Genomic DNA, 22,630 nt, shown 5'->3' on the forward strand with positions numbered 1-22,630 from the left:
GGGATGATTTAACTGGGAATTGGTCCTGCTTCGAGCAGGGGGTTGGACTAGATGACCTTCAGGGGTCCCTTCCAACCCTGATATTCTATGATTCTATGATTCTATGTCACACTTCTCTCTCTACTGAGAATTGAATTCCTACCCAAGCTCATGTCCCAACTGAAAGGACTACTGAAATGTTTTCAGATCAGTGGAAATTGCCACGCAGTTAATATATGCACAACTGCTAAATGGCAAAACAACACTGATTGGTCATTACTACTACTACTACTATTAACATAATCATAATACCTAAATCTTATGCAGGAATTTTCATCAGCAAATCTCAAAACACTTCACAAACAAGGTCAATGTTATTATCCTCTTTCTCAGATTAATTTGTTGTAAAAGAAACTCCACTGTGGTCTTCTTGTATTCCTTCCCCTACACACCTATATAAACAGGATTTCCGCTGGATATTTGCATCAGTATAGTACACCATTACCTCTTCCATGCTGCCATCTTGTTTTCCCTTATCTCTGTGTTAAATTTAAAAATTGTCTCCATTAGTTGTGGTTAGGAAGTAAAACCATCCAGACATGAAGTAGATTCTGCCTTTCTGATTTTGCAGACAGCCTAGGGCAGGGAATCAAAGAGAAATGAAATTCAGTAGGAGTTGAGCACCGAATTTGCTTAAGCTGCTTTGAAAATTTCTGTATTGAGCAATAGCTCTTTAAGAGGTAAATTTCCCCATGCATTTCTATCAGGTTTTAGCTCAGATGCCCAGTAATGGCAATGATGATGCCAGCATCGACAATTGTTCCAAAGTATGGAAGACAAGAAAAATTGGATCCTAGTAAGAACATTTCCACAGCATTCTGTGAGCAATGTTTCATTTTGGAATCTCAAGGCTGGAAGTTGAAGCTAAACAAATTCAGACTGGAAAGAGGACATTAATTTTTAATAGTGAGAGTAATTAATAATTGGAACTATTTATCAATGGTCTTGGTAGAGTCTCCATCACAGGCAATTATAAAGCCAAGATTGGATGCTTTCCTAAAAGATCTGCTCTAGGATTTATTTTGGGTCAGTTCTCTGGCCTGTGATATACAGGAGGTCAGACTGGATGATCAGAATGGTCTCTTCTGGGCTTGGAATCTATGAATCTGTCAATTATTGTTGTTTTTATTTTGTTATGACAGTAGAACCTTAGTAACCGTAATCTTGGATCAGAGCTCCATTGTGCTAGGCACTATAATAACATAAGAAAAAGACAGTTGCTATCCTGGACAAATCTTCTTGAATGAAGTATAAGTATTTTAGCAGTTCACTGTGTTAAAAAATGCAAATGTGTGTGTACTATTGAGGGACTCTATGTAATTCCTTGGGAGAGGATGACCACAGATCCTCCAGGAACTAAGAACAATAGTGTGTGTGGGGGGTGGGGGGGCGGGGCAGAGAGGTGATTAGGCAAATTTGCTCAGGTTGTAACACCTCCAGAGAGCTACCACAGAAGCTGGTTCATACTGGATACTCCAGGGACTACCAGACCAAGAAAGGACTTTTAACTAAACAGTCTGAATTTAGGCCATCTTCCTGACCCAGCACTTGGGCAGGACCTCTGCTTCAAGTAGGACCCAATCCTTAGGGAAGAATTGGTAGGACTTTATTTCACTGAGGCCCCATAAGACTGACGGCCTGTTCAGAGCTGAAGCTGTGAGGAACATATGATGACAGGGCACAGCCCTGTATGGCCTTTGAGGGACTCGCCACCAACCGGAGCCTTGTTGGAGTTGGGGTGATTAAGCTCTGCTAAGCTGATTAGCATGGGTGTAGGTTCTTTGGTGGTCTTTAATGTGTTTTCTCTGTAATGCTTTCACCTTAAGAATGAAAGGGCTTATTTAGAAAGAGATGTGTGGTAACTTCCGTGGGCAACTACACTGCGTACTATCTCTGAGGAGAGACGTGAAGCAGGCCTGCTTAGATGGGTTGTCTTTTGCTGGGGATATCACAGTATAGCCAGGGTCTGTGCAGCCTGGAAATACCCCAATCAGAAGGAAGAGAGACACAAACTTCCACCTTCAAGAGAGGTGATGGCTAAGGAGCCGGGAGCCTAGAATAGGTGTCCTTTCTGGGACAGGGGGAATACAGGTGCAGCTGAACTGTGACAATCGTAACCACAAAGGGTATCTTTATTTTAGGTAAAAAATGTAGGTTGTGTTAATGACCATACATAAGAGATAATACTTTCAATACCTTTATGTTCTCTCACAAACTGGGGGAAGCACACCAGTGGTCTGATGAAAGGCAATGTGAAGTGACAGCCATCATGGCTGATTTAACCACTCAGTTTGCAGGATGCAGATGGAGAAGTGAGCTCAGAAAATGGGTCCAATCTCATAACTCATTGCTTAGACTGGAAGCTCTCTGATACAGAGGCCATTATTTTGTTCTGTGCTTGTACAGCTCCTAGCGCCATGGGGGCTATTGGTCAATGACTGGGGCCCCTGCTTATCACTTAATATAGTGGTTTTCAGCCTTTTTCATTTGCAGACCCCTAAAAATTTTGAATGGGGGTGCGGACCCCTTTGGACATCTTAGACATAGACCCCTGAGGATCCACAGACCACAGGTTGAAATCTGCTGTTTTATGGTAACTACAATCTTTCATAGACCCCTCAGACATAGTCTGTGGACCTCTAGGTGTCCACGGACCAAAGGTTGAAAACCACTGCTGAAAGAAAGAAAGAAAGAAAGAAAGAAAGAAAGAAAGAAAGAAAGAAAGAAAGAAAGAAAGAAAGAAAGAAAGAAAGAAAGAAAGAAAGAAAGAAAGAAAGAAAGAAAGAAAGAAAGAAAGGTATTTTACTCATGTTGCTGAATGCATTGCCAGAAGCTGTAGATATGCCATGGTGATGGGAGTGGTGTAAGTAGATACGACCAAGATTGTCTTTCTTCCTGTGCTCCCCCGTTGATCTGTTTCTGTCCATCTCTTGTCTTAGTTTGTAAGTTCATTGGAGCAGGTGCTGTCTTTTTGTTCTGTTTCTATACAGTCCCTGGTTGGGGATCTGAGGCACAATGTGCGGGGCAATGGGAAGGGTAAAGGACTGTGAAGTCCTTGGTTACGTTATTTACAGACCATTATTTCAGTATGGCTATGTCATGAGAAGGGAAACATTATTACTCAGGAATGCCCACTAGATATTGATTAGCAGTATCTCATAAGAGGCTGCAACTTGGAGCAGCATCCCTGCGACATTTAAACTAGTGTTTCTTCATTATCTGAAGTATTTTCCCTCAGAAGATCATTAGACTTTAAAAAAAAGAGTTGAAATTTAAAAAGCCACATTGGACATTGTTAACAACAAAGCTTTGGAGACCCATAATAATTTAAATGGGAGGTAGGCTGAAATGGAAACTTATTAAAAAGTTTGAGGACATTGCAATAAAACACTTCTTTGAAAAGGGGAGGGAATAATAGAGCTTTATTTTACAGTAAAAAATACATGGGTATAATCTTGATATATGGGTATAATCTTATTATTCCGCAGAGGTTAGACCAACATTTTTATTAAGGTAATCATGGGATGGCTCTGGTCATGCTAAACATATCAGCTCCTGGACCACCAGTTTCTGGAGAAAATCCCATGATGGCCAAATGCAATGGCTATATAGACAACATCAAAATATTTTAAATAAATGATTAGTCTGTGCATGCGTGTGCATGTGACGATCTGCCTTCAACTCGTAAAGAGAATCAGCACGACCTGTTAGCAGCATAGGATATGCCACGTAAGCAAGTCCTCTGCTGCTAAGAGCTAATGTTGATTCTCTTTGCTTGTGGAACAAAAGTAATCCAAGGATTTACAGATTGTGCTGACATCAAGGTCCTGTCCCAAGGACTCATTGAATTGAGAGGTGTCTGGTTCAAAATGGAGCCTCATGTAGCAGATGCCCATGTCTTTGAGAGCTCTGAAGCTAAGAAATGCACTGCAAATGTACTGCAAGCTAATGAGCTACCTGAATGAAGGAATAAATAAATATCAATAAGATCAAAGTTAAATTGGGGAAAATACATTTTGTCATTGTCGCCCTAAATCTTTCAGCCACTAGATGTCTCTGTCTAGAGTCTAGCAAGGCATGGGGCCTGGTAAACAACAGAGACAAAGCTGGAACTGGAGCTGATGCTGGGAAAGTCTGTTTGCAGAGTGTTCCTTGGATTAAATTGGCCTTACGTTTAACTTACTATGTGTTGATTACACTGTGAAGCCCTGAGCACCTGATTTTTCAGGACTGACTCATGTTCATACAAAGCAATCGTCATGGACATCAGCAGCAGATGCCAGGTGTTCTCTGAGTGTGGGAGGCTGGCTGCATCAGGATCGTTTTTGTCTTGTTTGCACGGAAAACAGAGCAGTAGCTCCCCAGACTCCAGCATTGCAAGTTCCCTTCAGACAAGGGAGACACCGCTATCTACTGTCAAAGGTACAAATACAAGCAGGCATTCTGCACTTTGTAAATAGAGCATCTTTCGCACAAGATTGCAGCGCCTGCTCATCGCCTCAGGAATACACAAGTCTCTTTACTACCAGAGATAAAAACCTCAGCTGATATTGGCTTCAAGGTAATCATGATCCCTACCCTGACACTGCATTGATAAAACATGTTCTCGCTAAGAAATTTAGGGACATTAGCAATTTTAGTTCAGCGGTCTGTTATTGTTATTATCAATTTTTAAAGAGAAGTTATTGATGAAAAGTTCATGGTGGAGCCTGGAATAGAATTATAGATGTCTTCCTTTTTTAAAAAAATTGATTTGATTTGATGCCCAAGTCACACCTTATTTGGCCATTAAACAACATGCAATAGATAGCAAAAAGCTCAGTCCTCCAATACCCTCTGCTTTATTGAGCTGTTCTTACTTTTACTGAGGGAGTTCAGAAAAACCTTCCACCAGAACAAGAGCCTGAGGAATTCTGACTCCGTAGATCTGACTTCTCTGCACAGGTCTAAATAACTAAGCATTAAGAAATTGCAGCCTGAAAGAACTAACAACACCGGGCCAGATTTTTAAAGGCAATAGGCAGCCAGTGGGATTTTCAAAAGCATTTAGATGCCTATCACCCACTGATATAATTTTAAATACCTTTAAAAATCTGACTCATTAAGGTCTGTTCTACCCACAGAGTTGCATTGATTTAGTGCCAGGTGTGAATTAAAATTAATGTAGTTAAATTGGTGCAAAAACTCTGTTTGTATTGAGTAGGGAAAGTGGCTGGGTTTAACAGATATACGTTCTAGCCCTAACTCCTGAACACATGCCATGCCTGGGCTAAAATATGACAAGAGCAACTTTGAGCTAAATGTTTTAGCCTGCATCTACTCCTCGAAAAAAACAGTACATTTCAGTCAGGTTTGGCTAGCATGTGTTAGCTCAACAACAACCTAAACTCAACCAATTTTCCTTGACAAGATAGCCTGTGCACTACAGACACTCTTAACTCAATTTAAACCCTGTCTTATATCTATTTAGCTTGCGTTGGTACTTATAGATGCAAACCAAACCAATAACAGCTTTAAACAGAGAGACGTGTCCATACAGGGCTTAATTATGTCAGCTTTTAAATTAATTTCCATAAAACTTTAAGCAGGGAATCTCGAGTAGGAGTAGGGAAGTTATTTTAGCTCTGTATTTGGCATTGGTACGATGGCTCCTGGAATCCTGTGTCCAGTTCTGGTGCCCACAATTCAAGAAGGATGTTAATACATTGGAGACAGTTCAGAGAAGAACCACAAGAATGGTTAAAGGACTAGAAAACCTGCTTTATAGTGAGAGACCCAAAGAGTTTACTCTATTTAGCTTAACAAAGAGAAGGTCAAGAGGTGACTTGATTAAGGAGCAATGTGGGTAACAAATATTTGATAAAGGTCTCTATAATCTAGCAGCGAAAGGTCTAACATGATCCAATGGCTGGAAGTTAAAGATAGACAAATTTAGACTGGAAATTAAGACATATGTTTATAACTGTGAGAGTAATTAATCACTGGAAAATTTACCCAGGGTTGTGGTTGATTCTCCGTCACTGACAATTTTAAAATCAAGATTGGATGTTTTTTCTAAAAGCTCTGCTCTAGGAATTATTTGGGCAAAGTTCTCTGGCCTGTGTTATGCAGGAAGTCAGACTGGATGATCACAATGGTCACTTCTGGCCTTAAGCTCTAATGAAGAGTGTCACTAGCAAAGCATTTAAGCCCTTCACACGAAGAAAGTGCAGCCCAAACTTACATTTTTTTCTAGATCAAAGTCACAGTGTAACAAATCTGTACTATCTCTGCTGCTGTGATGTTATGGGTAGTATATCTCCTTCCCATTGTCCTCTTCATGTCTGTATCTTAGCAGCTGATGCTGATTTTGAAACAGTGGCTGACACTCCAGAGTTAAAATATTAAATGAGCCCAAATTTGCCAATGGCCTAAATCTTCTGGTGTGTGTGTGGGGGGGGGGGAATAGCCATATTTATTCCTTCAGTGTAGAGTTGACACATCAGAAACTCTCCCTCAAATAAAGCTCAAGATGGTTGTAAGCATGTGGGGGAAACATTCTTTACTTGATTGTTTACCTAGGACATTACAAACACTTTCTCTGACTTCATTATTTAATATGTTGCAAAAAAACTAAACATCATTCTGGGATGTATTAGCAGGAGTGTTGTAAGCAAGACACAAGAAGTAATTTTTTCGCTCTACTCCATGCTGATTAGGCCTCAGCTGAAGTATTGTGTCCAGTTCTGGGAGCCACATTTCAGGAAGGATGTGAACAAACTGGAAAAAGTCCAGAGAAGAGCAGAAAAAATGATTAAAGGTCTAGAAAACATGACCAATGAGGGAAGATTGAAAAAATTGAGTTTGTTTAGCCTGGAGAAGAGAAGACTGAGAGGAGACATGATAACAGTTTTCAAGTACATAAACGGTTGTTACAAGAAGGAGGGAGAAAAATTGTTGTCCTTAACCTCTCAGGACAGGACAAGGAGCAATGGGCTTAGATTGCAGCAAGGGCAGTTTAGGTTGGACATTAGGAAAAACTTCCTAACTGTCAGGGTGGTTAAGCACTGGAATAAATTGCCCAGGGAGGTTGTGGAATCTCCATCATTGGAGATTTTTAAGAGCATGTTAGACAAATACCTGTCAGGGATGGTCTAGATTTATGGCTCTGTTTATGGCTATTAGCCTCTGTTTGCCAGAATCGGGGAATGAACGACAAGGTATGGATCACTTGATGATTACCTGTTCTGTTCATTCCCTCTGGGGCACCTGACATTGATCGCTATGGGAAGACAGGATACTGGGCTAGCTGGACCTTTGGTCTGACACAGTATGACTGTTCTTATGTATATAATACTTAATCCTGACATGAGTGTGAGGATTAGACTAGATGATCTTTCGAGGTTCCTTCCAGTCCTACCACTCTATAATTCTATGTTAAGATGATCTCTAGTGAGAGTATGGATGGAATTAACTCTTTCCAGAAAGAACAGTGACATATTGACCAAGAAGTCATAGGCTGATATTAATTTCCAAGGAATGAATGGCTAAATCCCATAGATTACATAGAAAAGTTCATCCTAAATTTTTAAGATATCAAAAGTGCCTAAGTGATTTAGGAGCTCAAAAGCCATGAATAGTCATGGGAAAATTGGCACCCAACTCGCTTAGGTTCTTTTGAAAATCTTCTTATTATTGGGTATTATAGCAGAGGGGTACCTCTGCTGTACTTCAGGTTGAGAGTCACTTAGGGTCAGATTTTTAAAGGTATTTAGACACCTAATGTCTATTGATTTCAATAGGTCTTAGGAGTCTAAATACCTTTAAAAAAACCTGGTCCTTACTATTTAATATTCATTGCTTTTGTTCTTTCCCTAACCCATCATATTCCACTCACTGAGAGAAGTGGATATTCAGGCTTGAACTAGTATTGCCCTTCTCTAGTATGGCAGAATAAATGGGATATGATCAATAAATGGTCTGAGCTGCCATGTCTGTGCTTGGGCCACCAGCAAAATGGACTGCTGTTACACTGATTCATGATCTGATAAGATGGGGTGGTAATAAAGGTTTGTTTTCTTGACATGAGATAGCCAGCATTTGCCTCTGTGATTTGGATTCAAAAGATGAACTGGTAACAATGAGTGGTAGATGAGTTTTTGAACATTTATGGGATTAATTGCTGACACTTGACTCCTGTTTTAACTTTGTTCTTGTGATTATACTGCAGGGTTTTTTAAATTGTCTCTACGTTCACCCCATGGCAGACACAGGCTGGAGAAATAAAACGTCTATCACGGAGTTCGTCCTCCTGGGATTCGGGAAGGTCCCTGAACTACAGATCCTTCTCTTCCCTTTGTTCCTAATGATCTACATGGTGACAGTGGTTGGGAACATGCTCATTGTTGTGCTCGTTGTGGCTGATCAGCACCTTCACACCCCCATGTACTTCTTCCTGGGTAACTTGTCCGGCTTGGAGACTTGCTACAGCTCAGCCATCCTGCCCAGGATGCTGGCCAGTCTCTTGACTGGGGACAGGACCATTTCTGTCTCTACGTGTATTGCACAATTTTATTTCTTTGCTTCACTGGCAGCTACAGAATGTAGTCTCTTGTCTGCTATGTCTTATGACCGGTATTTAGCAGTATGCAAACCTTTGCACTATGCAGCCCTTATGAATGGCAGGCTCTGCCTCCAGCTAGCAGCCGGATCTTGGCTAAGCGGCTGTCTGGCCACTCTCATCATATCATCCTTGATGTCACAACTAACCTTCTGCGGCCCCAGTGAAATTGACCATTTCTTCTGTGACTTCACCCCAGTAATAAAACTGTCCTGCAGTGACACCAACCTGATCTTGGTGTTGGATTTGCTCCTCGCATCTCTTTGCACACTCTTCCCATTTCTTTTAACCCTGTTGTCTTATATTTACATCATCATCACCATCCTGAGAATCCCTTCCACTGGCTGCAGACAAAAGGCCTTTTCAACTTGCTCCTCACACCTCATCGTGGTGACAATGTTCTACGGGACTATCATTATTGTATACATGCTACCGAAATCCGACACATTGAGAGACCTGAACAAAATGTTCTCTGTCTTCTATTCTGTCCTGACCCCGCTGATCAACCCCCTCATCTACAGCCTGAGAAATAAGGAGGTGAAGGAGGCCCTGAGCAGATTGATCCATAAATGTGTGGCTTTCTCAAGAACTCAGGCATCCCTAGCCAGTACTTTTAGGCTGAAAACAAAACAAGATGACCTGAGCTGATTTACTGAGTTATAGGCACAAGATCTGTCAAAGTTCCTTCCCCACTCTGAACTCTAGGGTACAGATGTGGGGACCTGCATGAAAAACCCCTTAAGCTTATTTTTACCAACATAGGTTAAAACTTCCCCAAGGTACAAACTATGTTACCTTTTGCCCTTGGACTTTATTGCTGCCACCACTAATCGTCTAACAAATATATAACAGGGAAAGAGCCCTCTTGGAAACATCTTTCCCCCCAAAACCCTACACCCCCTTTCCTGGGGAAGGCTTGATAAAAATCCTCACCAATTTGCATAGGTGACCACAGACCCAAACCCTTGGATCTTAAGAACAAAGAAAAAGCAATCAGGTTCTTCAAAAAATAATTTTAATTGAAGAAAAAGTAAAAGAATCACCTCTGTAAAATCAGGAGGTAAATACCTTACAGGGTAATCAGATTCAAAACATAGAGAATCCCTCTAGGCAAAACCTTAAGTTACAAAAAATACAAAAACAGGAATCTACATTCCATTCAGCACAGCTCATTTTATCAGCCATTTAAACAAAGCAGAATCTAACGCATATCTAGCTAGATTACTTACTAAGTTCTAAGACTCCATTCCTGTTTTGTTCCTGGCAAAAACAACACACAGACAGGGAGAGCCTTTGTTTCTCCCCCCTCCAGCTTTGAAAGTATCTTGTCTCCTCATTGGTCATTTTGGTCATGTGCCAGCGAGGTTATCCTAGCTTCTTAATGCTTTACAGGTGAGAGGGTTTTTCCTCTGGCCAGGAGGGATTTTAAAGGTGTTTACCCTTCCCTTTATATTTTTGACAAGGTCCATGAAATGAAGTCTTAGCCTTATTGACGTCAACGGTAAATACCCCTCTTGACTTCAGAGGGGCTGGATTTCACATTATTTCATCTCTATCTCAGGCCAAATGAAAGATCAGTTACCAAAGTGATGATACACTGAGAATTTCTGACATGCATTCTCTTTTTGGCTGAGCAGGTTTGAATGCCTGCCCCCAGACCCCACACAAAATTTTCTTTTTGAAACAGAAATTTTATAATTTATTATTTTTCCAATATTTTCATGACACCCCAAAATTAAAGTGTGTATGTTTTCAGGTTTGGGATTTTATTTTTTTCAGCATTTGCTTTTTCTTTGCCTTCCACTTCCCCATTTTTCACCTCTTTTTCCCTAATTTCCAGTGATAACATGAAAAAAAAAAGTGGCAAAACACAAAACGTTTCAAATTCATGAAAAATCCCTTCTTTCTGAAAGCTGCAAAATGACACTTATTCCAAAACTTTCACCAGACATTCTTTACTATTTTTCAAAACAGTTTAAGTTTTAAGCCTTATATTTACAGTCTAATTGTATTTTCTTTTTCTTGGTAGTGGTGATAAATTGAGATAGTGAATCTCCTTGGTAGAAGAAGTTGTATAATTCTGAGAATGTTTCAAGCCAAGTTGATATAAAGGGATAGGTGCTAAGTCAGGGATGCTTAACAGCAAAGGATCATTTCTGTGCATTTTACCAGTCGTACTTTAATATTTCTCTATGTTAGCAGATTCTTAATAATAAATAAAAGTGATTAACACAACGGACTTTATTTTCATTAACCACGGATCTGCAAATCTTATCTTGTATGGCTAAATACATTTTGAAAATATTCCATGAAAAAATTCAAATGAAATGACGTATTTGGGATATTTTTCATGGACTTTTTTTCAATTTTTCAATTAAACAACAATGGCTTTTTCTTGTTTCCTTTCTCTTTTTTAAGTGGAAAAGGAAAAGGGAAGGATTAAAATAAACCAGAATTCCCGGATGGGAAGAAAAGCTGGCAAAAAATTGACCATGAAGAGATCTTCAAATGGCTACAGTTAAGTCTAATCAAAATTTCTATGGATTTTCCATGAAAAAATTTCAAATGAAATTATCTATTTGGGATATTTTTCATGGAATCTTTTTCAGTTTTTCAATTAAACAAAATTAGATTTTTCTTGTTTCCTTTCTTTTTTATTTTAACTGGAAAAGAAGGGAGGAATGGGGAAAGCAAGGGTAAGAAAAATCAGATTTTGTTCTAGTTTTTGAGAACAGCAGACCAAAATCAGCATTAATTTCCCTGAAAAAAAGAGAGGAAAGTAAAACATTGACCAAAATTGTCCACCAAAAATTGTTTAGGTAACACAAAAGCCATGTTTCACAGACACAAATATGTTTGGACTTTATGTAGGGACATAAGCAGGAGAAATCTCCCACACCCATGAACCTGAGCCTTTCACCATCTTTGCTGCATGCCCCCACCAAAGCATGACCCTTCATTGCATTCACCGATGGTAGATGCAAACAGCCAGTCTACACTCTTCACCAGCAGCCTTGATATCACTGTCATCTGGGCTAAGCCCAGCTGTAACCATCTCATGCAAGGCAAGAGAAGAAAGCTCACAGGGCCCAGGGTCGTGAGGAGGTTAGGCAACACAAAGATGCAGACTCAGATCACAGGTAAATTGGAGACAGTCCAGACCCAGCTGGGGTTTTGCTGGGACACTACCAGAGGTGCATACATAAAACCAAGGCCATTCCTGTGGCCAGGCATGTCAAACGGTCACCGAAAAGGGACTCAGCAGGCAATGCTGCCAGGCACAAGCTGCTTTGCTGAGTCCAGCTGCACAGAGCAATTCAAAGGGAGGGAGCTGGTACAATGAATGTCCCCAAAAATGGTTACCACAAGTGCAAAGCTGGTGAAGTTGGTTCTTAGTGCATGGTCTCCCAGTTCTTCCTGGGTGCTGTGGACAGCTCTACTGATCCATGCAGACCTCTCCTCTGGAGTGAGGCAAGGTGTGGCTAAAGGAAGTGGCGACCACCTCCCAATACGCAGAACTCTTGTGATGTCAAACACAGCAGTGCTGGCCCAGTCACTGGGGAATATCAGGGCATGGCTGGGGCAGAGAAACTGGCCACCAGTGAGAAGAATTGAAGGGCCTGAACATTGGAAATGGGATTATCCTAGGGGCCTATGAGAGTTTGGGTACCTAACTCCCTTAGACCCAATTGACTATCTCAGTCTTTCTGCCCACTGGGGGGTCACTCAGTGTAGCCTACATTTAGCCAGTACCCTTGGAAACAGACCCCACATTCATGGAAATGCATTGGATTGTGGGGAAACCCACTGCTCAAAGACCAAGAGCCTCTGCTGTTGTACCAGCTGTGATACCCACTATTGCTGTAATCGTGCTGTTGTACAATTTGCTTCCTGGTGGCTATCATTCAGAATAGAGCATACCCAGTGGAAGGAAAGACATGAGAAAGGCGCAGATGTGTTTTTTAAGACCACTGGTGGGCAGAGGCGTGTCAGGATTGGGAAAGGTGTGGCAGTGATGTACAATGGCCAGTGGAGAGCAGCCTAAATGGAAGGGCAAGAAAGAGGAAGCTACCTGCCAAATGATTATCAGAAAGGAGTTGCAAGAGACGTCTCTCTCGCACACACATATGGCATCTGCAAAGCAACATTCTACAGATGGAGGTGGAGGACCAGAAGCCATTTCAAGACCTTCTCCATGAGGTTGTGGAAATCACCCAATTCACCTAGGAATCTGTATTTGCGGCATTATGTTGTGGTATGTTCAATGGTTTGGCAGTTCTCACTGCAGTTGCACATAGGTGTGTCTTCAATTTTTCACTTGTGCATCAAGTAGCCACATCTTCTATGGTTTGTTTAGACACAGGTCAATGTGGTCCAAATTCTGCATGACAGGTTGAAACCAGGAGGGCAGCTTCTTGGGTCTGTAATTACGTGCTTCTTTGGAAGGGTAGATGAGGTCCAGACACTTTGCCATTCCCTGACCGTATACAGAAATGCGGGGTGGTCACGTGTGCTCCATAGTGGTTCTTGTGATTTCAGGCCTTGTTGGGGTATGTTATCCATTACCTGCCTGAGTTCTGGGTAGTCTTCGGCACTTTTAAGTTCTCAGGCTGTGGCTATATCTGGATGGATAGTTGAATGTTCACTGTTTGCTAATACAGGAAGAGGCAAGAAAGAGGAAGTTACAGTCAAATGGCCATCAGAGGAAAGTAAAAAGAGAAGTAAAGCTTTACAACAGAGACTAGAGGGCATCAGTGTAAGTGGCCAGGAAAGATGTGTACCTCCATGCTATGCATTGCCCTCTGGATAGTAGCATGTTAGGGGTGGGAACTGGGCTGTTATACTGTGCATTGACCAGGTGGCAGAAGGGAGCCAAGGGTAGGAAAGAGACCAATGTAGCAAAAAATAATCACTAGAGAGAGCAGAGGGTAAAGATGAATGCTGTTATGCTGCATAATCTACATTAGGTGGCAGCAGAGTGGAAGACATGAGAAAGAGTCAGCTATATTGAATATTGACCAATAGATTTCAGTAGAAGATAAAATAATAAGAAAGGGGCAATTATGTGGCAAAAGGTCCACTCGATGAGAAATGAGTAGCTATGTTCTGAAATGCCCACTAGATGGCCAAGGTTATTGAACATTAATAAAGGGATAGTGCACTGTAACAGCCCATCACCTGAGACAAGTGTCTTCCAAAAAATGTAAACTAGCATTTCATCATTATCTGAAATGTTTTCCCATTGGGATCATTATACTTAAATAAATAAATAAATATAGCTTCAATAAGTCACACTGGGCATTGTTAGCAACAAAGCTTTGGAAGACCAAAATTAATCAACAGGGAGCTAGGATACAGGAGGGTCTTATTTAAAAAGCGTGAAGGCATCACCAGAGGACACAAATCTGTTCTTTGTAAATAGAGCGGGAGAAGTATATTTCCAAATATACTCCTCCCTTCAGAGATCATAGAATATCATAGACAATAGATCATAGAATATTAGGATTGGAAGAGACCTCAGAAGGTCATCTAGTCCAATCCCCTCTTCAAAGCAAGACCAACACCATCAGAGACACTAAAGAGAGATGGAGGTCTCTTTACTGAGAAAATCAAGTTCCTAAAGAAGGAGGATTGACAAGAATTTCAGCTCTGGAACCAGAGTGCGGGACACCAAACCCTAAGAAATAAGAGCTCATTGAGTCAAGCTTGAGCTATCCTGTGGTTACAGGTGAGCATCCAATCCCAGATTGCTATGACGTTTTGTTAGTATATAGGCTCGTTTGTCAACCTGAGATAGAATTTTGGGTTTAACTTTTTGATACTCTTATATCTTACACTAATATAGGTGAACAAAGGGATCCTTATTAATATGTGTAAACAATGAACACAGACTCTGTGTGTTGCATTTCCCACAACCCAATGGGGCTTTTAGTATAATGAGAAAATATAAGGGATAGAGCTAAAGTATTACAGGGTACGGGCGGAGTGTAATATATGAGCATACACCGGAAGGCTGCCTGACTCCTCTCTCAAGCCAAGGTCAAGCAACCAGTCAGGAGGGGCAAGGAGCCATTCTCCAAATCTAGAGGGGATCTGCTGGCAGGAGCTTTGTAGTGGATAAAAAGACAGCCTGTGATCAAAGGGTTGATCCGATCCTCAGTTGTATAAGCAGGAGAATCTCAAGTGGGAGAAGGAAGAATATAATCTGTATTTGACAGTGCTGCAACTGCTAATCATCCAGTTTTGGTGTCCACAATTCAAGAAGGATGCCGAGAAATTGGAGCGGGTTCGGAGGGAGCCAAGAGAATGATTAAGGATTAGAAAATTGGCCTTAGACCTACCTTACACTTAAAGTTTAGATTGACATAGATCATAGAATCATAGAATACCAGGGTTGGGAGGGACCTCAGGAAGTCATCTAGTCCAACCCCCTGCTCAAAGCAGGACCGATCCCCGACTAAATCATCCCAGCCAGGGCTTTGTCAAGCCTGACCTTAAAAACTTCTAGGGAAGGAGATTCCACCACCTCCCTAGGGAACCCATTCCAGTGTTTCACCACCCTCATAGTGAAAAAGTTTTTCCTAATATCCAACCTAAATCTCCCCCACTGCAACTTGAGACCATTACTCCTTGTTCTGTCATCTGCTACCACTGAGAACAGTCTAGAACCATCCTCTTTGGAACCCCCTTTCAGGTAGTTGAAAGCAGCTATCAAATCCCCCCTCAATCTTCTCTTCTGCAGACTAAACAATCCCAGTTCCCTCAGCCTCTCCTCATAAGTCATGTGTTCCAGTCCCCTAATAATTTTTGTTGCCCTCCGCTGGACTCTGTCCAATTTTTCCACATCCTTCTTGTAGTGTGGGGCCCGATACATTGCTCTGGGGTGCAAAACTCTTTCCCATTGCAGCAGGCTGCAGCTACAGTACAGGGTTAGCACGGCATAGCTACAGTGCCACAACTGTGCCTCTGTAGTCCCCGTTGTGTAGACAAGCTCATAGAGTGTGAGACTGCAGAAGCTCAATTGATTTAGCTTAACAGAGAAGGTGAAAGGGTCACAAGCTATAAGGACCTTGTAGCAGGGCAGTTGCCCTGCTCCTGAAAAAGGTAGGCTAATTGGGTGTTGCTGCAGCTGTGGCTGCTTCACCAATCAGACCACAGGTGGCCCTGATAAAAGGGCTGAGGGCGGAGTAGGGTCAGACTCTCGCTGTCTCTCTGGAGAGAGAAGAGCCTAGCTGTCTGAAGGAGCAAGGGTACCTGAGGCTGAGCATTGCTGGGGAAGGGCAAAGGAGCTGGGGAGCTCCAGCCTGGCAACTCCACAGGCTGAGGCCTTGGTTAAGGCCGAAGAAGGTATTGGGGCTGCAGAGGGGCAGCCCGGGGATAGGCAGAGGCAACTGGTCCAACCCCCTTGCCAATTATGAGTGGCCATTACAGCAGTTTGCACCATTGAGAGGGGACTAGATGACGACTGGCAGTAGCCACTGAGGCAAGGTAGGTTTAGAGGGTTTGGGTTCCCCTAGGAGGGGAGACCCAGCATGTGGGGAGGGTGGGCCCACAGAACCGCAGGGTAAGGGGCACTGGGGTCTGGGAGGGACATGGAGGCCTAAGGCAGGTGAGACCTGCAGAGGGTGGTTCGGGCTGCACAAGAGCTAATTCCCAAGACAACTAGCAGGAGGAGTTGCAGTGGTGAGTCCACGGCCTGCTACAGACCTCCATGGGGAACAGAAATTTAGCTGACAATCTAGCAGATCTTCTCTAGAAATTATCTAACAGACCAAGGTGTTACAAGATCCAATGACTGAAAGTGAAAGCTAGACAAATTCAGGCTGGAAAAAGGTATACATTTTTATGCAATTATGCAAAGGTAATTATCTATTGGTACAGCTGACCTAGGGCTGGGGTGGCTTCTCCATCACTGACAACTTTTAAATCAGGATTGGATGTTTCTTTAAAAGGTCTCCTCTAGTTCAAACATGAACTGATTCAGGGAAGTCCCAAGGCCTGTGTTATACAGCAGGACAGATGATCACAATGGTCCCTTTTCACCTTAGAATCTATGCATCTGTGAATAAGGGGGTAGCGAGGCATTGGCTGGCGTGTCAGACTGGCTGAGAGGCTGTGGTTGCAGGGGGCAACCTGTCTCATCTAGCCCCAGTGCTTGAAGGTGTTTCTGGGTTAAGTGAAACATGCTTAAACTGTCAAGGAAAGACTACATTTAATTAAGACAATATGCATCTTCTTCTAGCCTTAATTCCATCTAAATGGGCTGGGCTCTTTGAGTTCTTCTTCTCCATTCCAATCTCCCTTGAACCAGTTCCTTGGAAACTCATCTAATCAGATCCTTTTCTATGACATTCATCCATCTAGTTTTGGGTCTTCCAACCCATCTCTTGCCCTCCACTTGTAAGTTTGACACCCTATTTTTTCCCACATATTCTTCCAATCTTCTCTTCACACTCATTAACCATCTAAGGTGGGATTCCCTCAGCTTTTCTATAATAGGTACCACCTTCACACTTGTGATCATGGTCCACCCTTGTGACTCCAAGCATCCATCTTAATATTTTCATTTCTGCTGTATTTGAGATCTGCCCGGTCTTTTCTTCAGTCCCCATCATTCAGAGCCATACAAAAGCGTAGGACTTATTAATGTCTTGTATATCTTGTTTTTCAATTTGATAGGCATTCTCCTGTCACAGATTGCTCCACTCACTTCTCTCTATTTAGTCCATGACCATGTCTTTCCCATTCTGCTTATAAGTTCATCGTTTAGTTCATCATTATCCTGCACGATCAAAAGTAGGTACTTGAACTTCAGTACATTTGGTAATGGGTGGCTGGCTTATGTTGTGTTCTTACATGGTATCATTGAATCTATAGCCCATATACTCTGTTTTACTTCTGCCGATTTTCACACTGTTCCTTAAAACAATATGCACCTAGGCTTTTATTGCTTGTATCGCTTTTCCCTCTTTGTCACATTTCTATGAACCAATCAGTCATAGTAGCCTGAGTCAATACAACTTCACGTTGATCGCAAGTTCCCAGAGAGGATTCCATAGCAGTGCCAAATCCAGCTAGGGCCACTGGAGGTAAACACCCGCTGGTGAAACAAGGGGTGCTGTAGCCTGGTGACCTAGTCTAAAATTGGATGGCCCACAGGGTTCCACTTTGAGAGGAGTTCCAGTGTAGGCCTGTCACTTGGAGAGAAGAGCATGGTCTGAGGCACAGAGCACCCCTGAGCCATACCATCATCCCATAGCAACACCAGGCAGTGTTTATAGCAGCCTTTAACAACGGGAGACTAGAGCTAAGCAAATAACTGATTTTCTGGTTCATTGGCAGGGCCAAAACAATCAGTAAAAATAAATCATTTTGGGTAGGATCATAGGACTGGAAGGCATCTCGAGAGGTCATCTAGTCCAGTCCCCTGCACTCATGGCAGGACTAAGTATTATCTAGACCATCCCTGACATGTTTGTCTAACCTTATCTTAAAAGTTTCCAATGATAGAGATTCCACAACCTCCCTGGGAAATTTATTCCAGTACATAACCACCCTAACAGTTAGGAAGTTTTCCCTAATGTTCAGCCTAAACCTCCCTTGCTGCAATGTAAGCCCATTGCTTCTTGTCCTATCCTCAGAGGATAAGAAGAACAATTTTTCTTCCTCCTTCTTGTAACAACCTTTTATGTACTTGAAAGTTGAAGCTGGTACATTTTGATGGGAAGTTTTGATTTCAACAACAACACATTTCACTGAAAAATTCCCAGCCATCTCTAGGACTATGGTGGCCAACTTGTTGGGTATCTAATTTGCTTAGCGTGCTATGAAAATCACAGCCTGAATATGTGATATATTTATGTTAGAGAGTGGATTGTCAGCTGTGGACTGTGTAGAATTTAATCACATTTTCAGCTTTTCCAACTCACACAATGAAAAGTGTTTTCAACCATTATTAGCATTGTCATAATACTAATACATTGTCCACTGGGAGATATTTGTATTTTAGAACTTGGTAATAATGTGAAATAACCATAGAGATAAACTGATAGATTCATAGATCTGAAGGACAGTAAGATATAGCCTCACCTAATCTGACCACCAAGCCTAGACTTGTGGTTTCAAACACTTCTCAGAAATGATCTCCCACATTTGGACAAAATTTGTCCTGGTTTAGTATGTCAGGAGATGAAATATGAGGCTACACAAACCAAATTCTGTCTGTGAGTCTAGATAGCCGTCCAGTACTCAGACCCTTGACCATCGTAATGAGTCCCTTGTCTGAGCTGAGAGAGGATGACAGGTTGTTAAACCTGCTGAGGAAAGCCTATCAATACTCTTTTTGTAAATTGAGTCAAAATGCAATCTCTATTATTGAACCATCAACTTCAGTGTCCCACCTGTATGGCACAATAGGATGGAGTAAAATTTAAATCTGTTTTGTCTGATCAAATTCAAGAGCTATTTCTGTCTTCTTTCTTTTTCCCCTAGACACATGCCATGGGTAACAGAGAATGGGGAAATGAAACAGCTGTCACACAGTTCATCTTCCTCGGGTTTGGGAATATTCCACAACTGCAGATCCTTCTCTTCCTGCTGTTCCTCATAATATACATTGTGACTTTGGCAGGGAACATCCTCATCGTGGTGCTAGTTGTGGCTGATCAGCACCTTCACACCCCCATGTACTTCTTCCTGGGGAACTTGTCCTGCTTGGAAATCTGCTACGCCTCCACCATCCTGCCCAGGATGCTGGCTGGTCCCCTGACCATCTCTGTCAGTGGCTGTATTGCACAATTTTATTTTGCCAGTTTCTTTGCAGCTACCGAGTGCTACCTCCTAGCAGTGATGTCTTACGATCGGTATCTAGCGATATGCAAACCTCTGCACTATGCAACACTTATGAATGGCAGATTCTGCTGCCAGCTAGCAGCTGGGTCATGGATAAATGGATGTCTGGCTATTGCCATCATAACATGCCTTATGTTACAACTACATTTTTGTGGCCCCAATGAAATTGATCATTTCTTCTGTGAATCCACACAAATAATCAATCTCTGCTGTACTGACACCTACCTGATAGAGCTTGTCATTACAATCCTGGTTGTTCTATTCACCCTGCCTCCATTCGCATTAACAGTGGTGTCCTACGTTTGTATCATCTCCACTATCCTGACCATCCCTTCCACCACCGGCAGGCAAAAGACATTTTCCACCTGCTCCTCGCATCTCATTGTTGTGACAGTGTTCTACGGGACCCTAATGATTGTGTATCTGCTGCCCAAAACCAATACGCTGAGAGACCTCAACAAAGTGTTCTCTGTCTTCTACACAATCCTGACCCCTATGACCAATCCCTTCATATACAGCCTGAGGAACAAAAAGGTGATGGAGGCACTGAGAAAAATTGTCTGTAAATGTGCAGATTTTATAAGAATTCCCAACTGATTTTTTTTAAGACTGAAAGGTGATGAGCAGAGCTGATGCACTGTTTAATACTCAGGTTCTGGGCAGTGCTTATTTCTCGGTAGGTCTTTGGTAGTGTGAGCTTATAACATGTGAGGAGGAGCAAAGATTTTATAGTGTAATATCCATCAATACTAGGATCTTTACATTCAGAATAAAACTGAACTGTGTTTTACTTACTGATCATGGGAAAGCATATTTTAGCTAATTCCCTGCACCCAACCAAAGTGAGAATATAAAGTAAAATAAGAGTTTAGTCTGGAATTCTCAAATGATTCTAAGGGAGTTATGAGGCATTGCTCAATAATATATGCTATGAAAATCACAGACTTATTTGCACCTCTCTGTCACCTCCTGGCTACCAACCCAACTTTCCTTAATCTAGGTCAAAAGGACGGTTGGTTACTGAGGTAGGGAAGTATTTCAAATTTACTATCCCAATTTACAGCAGAACAGTTGCCACAGAAAAACTGTGGTTGAGCCAGTAATTGTAATCAGATCCCCAGTGCTCATGACCAATGACTTATATACTAGACAGTTCTTCCACCTTCCACGATTATGCCACCCAGAACTTATTCTTTGAACTCCTATGCCTTCTACTGCACAAAATATACTGAACTTGCAAACAGAAGGTAAGGATTAAAAATAGGTTTTTATTCAGAAGTTAGGAATTGTAGAAAAGTGATAAGGGAAGCAAATGGACACGAGAAGAAATCTCTGGCCAGCAGAGATAAGAACAATAAGAAGGATTTTTTGAATATGTCAGGAACAAAAATAATTCTGACAATGATATGTGTTCATTACTGGATGGAAATGGTAGAATTATCAATAATTATGCAGAAAAGGCAGACGTTCAATAAATATTTCTGTTCTGTATTTGGGAAAAAGCTGATGATATGGTCTCATCATATGGGATTATACAGCTCTTTCCATTCCGCTAGTATCTCTGGAGGATGTTAAAGAGACACTACTAAAGTTAGACATTTGTATACCAGCAGGTCCTGATAACTTGAATCCAAAAATTTTAAAAGAGCTGGGTAATTTTCAATAAGTCTTGGAGCACTGGGGAAATTCCAAAGGTCTGGAAGAAAGCTAACATCCTGCAGATTTTTAAAAAGGGTAAATGGGACTTCAGTAATTGTAGGCCTGTTGGCCTGAGATTGATCCTGGGGAAGACAATGAAGTGACTGATATGGGACTGGATTAATAAAGAATTAACTGAGGCTATTGTAATTAATGCCAATCAACATGTCTTATGGAAAATAGATCCTGTCAAACTAACTTAATATCTCTTTTTTAATAAGATTACAAATTTGGTTGATAAAGGCAATAGTGTTGATGTAATATACTTAGATTTCTGTAAGGCATTTGACTGTTGTCGCACAACATTTTGATTAAGAAACTAGAATGATATAAAATTAACATGGCATATATTGAATGGATTAAAAACTGTCAATGGATAAGTCTCAAATTGTAATTGTAAATGGGGAATTACCGTTGTGTGGGTTTGTTTCTGCAGTGGTTCTGCAGGGATAGGGTCTTGGCCTTACACTATTTAACTATCAATAACCTGGAAGAAAACTTAAAATCATCACTAATAAAGTTTGCAGATGATCCAAAAATTCGGGGAGTGGTAAATAATGAAGAGAACAGGTCACTGATTCAGATCAAACTGGATTGCTTGGTAAAGTGAACACAAGCAAACGATATATGTTTTAATGTGGCTAAAAGCAAATGTATCCATCTAGGAACAAAGAATGCAGGCCATACTTACAGGATGGGGGATTCTATCCTGAGAAGCAGTGATTCTGAAAAAGATTTTGGGGGTCATGGTGGATAATCAACTGGACTTTAGCTCCCAGTAGCATGCTGTGGCCAAAAGAGCTATAGCGATCCTGGGATGAATAAACAGGGAAATCTCGAGTAGGAGCAAAGAAGTTATTTTATCTCTAAATTTGGCACTGGTGCAACCTACTACTGGAATCCTGTGTCCAGTTCTGGTGCTCAGTATTCAAGAAATATGATGATAAACTGCACAGGGCTCAGAGACACGTCATTATAATAAAAAAATTAGAAAACATGACATAATGCTAGACTTAAGGAGCTTAATCTATTTAGCTTAACAAAGAGACGATTAAGGGATGACTTGATCACATTCTATAAGTATCTACATGGGGAACAAATATGTAATAATGGGCTCTTCAGTCTAGCAGAGAAAGGTCTAACATGAACCAATGGCTGGAATATATTTTTAACAGTGAGAGAAATTAACCATTGGAACAATTTACCAACTTTGTGGTGGATTCTCCATCACTGACAACTCAAGTTTGGATGTTTTTGTAGAATATCTACTATAAGAATTATGTTGGGGAAATTCTATGGCCTGTGTGATACAGGAGACCAGACTAGATGATCACAATGGTCCCTGCTGGCCTGGAATATATGAATCTATTCACTGTAATAGCCACTGGATGGCAAAAAGGCAACTGATGACAAAATGACCATATAATGCCTACCAGATGGCAG

The 22,630-nt window shown here is 41.5% G+C and overlaps 2 protein-coding genes across 2 annotated transcripts; both read left to right on the forward strand.

Annotated features, from left to right (window-relative positions):
* The first annotated feature begins 8,278 nt into the window (after window positions 1-8,278).
* On the forward strand, window positions 8,279-9,286 carry LOC140896761 (olfactory receptor 6N1-like). Its single transcript, XM_073308803.1, has one exon. The coding sequence runs from the start codon at window positions 8,279-8,281 to the stop codon at window positions 9,284-9,286; it is 1,008 nt and encodes a 335-aa protein (XP_073164904.1).
* A 9,852-nt stretch (window positions 9,287-19,138) lies between these two features.
* LOC140896762 (olfactory receptor 11A1-like) lies at window positions 19,139-20,086 on the forward strand. Its single transcript, XM_073308804.1, has one exon. It carries the CDS (start codon window positions 19,139-19,141, stop codon window positions 20,084-20,086), a length of 948 nt encoding a protein of 315 aa, XP_073164905.1.
* Window positions 20,087-22,630: the final 2,544 nt, after the last annotated feature.

This window comes from Lepidochelys kempii, chromosome 13, assembly GCF_965140265.1.
Source record: "Lepidochelys kempii isolate rLepKem1 chromosome 13, rLepKem1.hap2, whole genome shotgun sequence".
NCBI classification, from domain to species: domain Eukaryota; kingdom Metazoa; phylum Chordata; order Testudines; family Cheloniidae; genus Lepidochelys; species Lepidochelys kempii.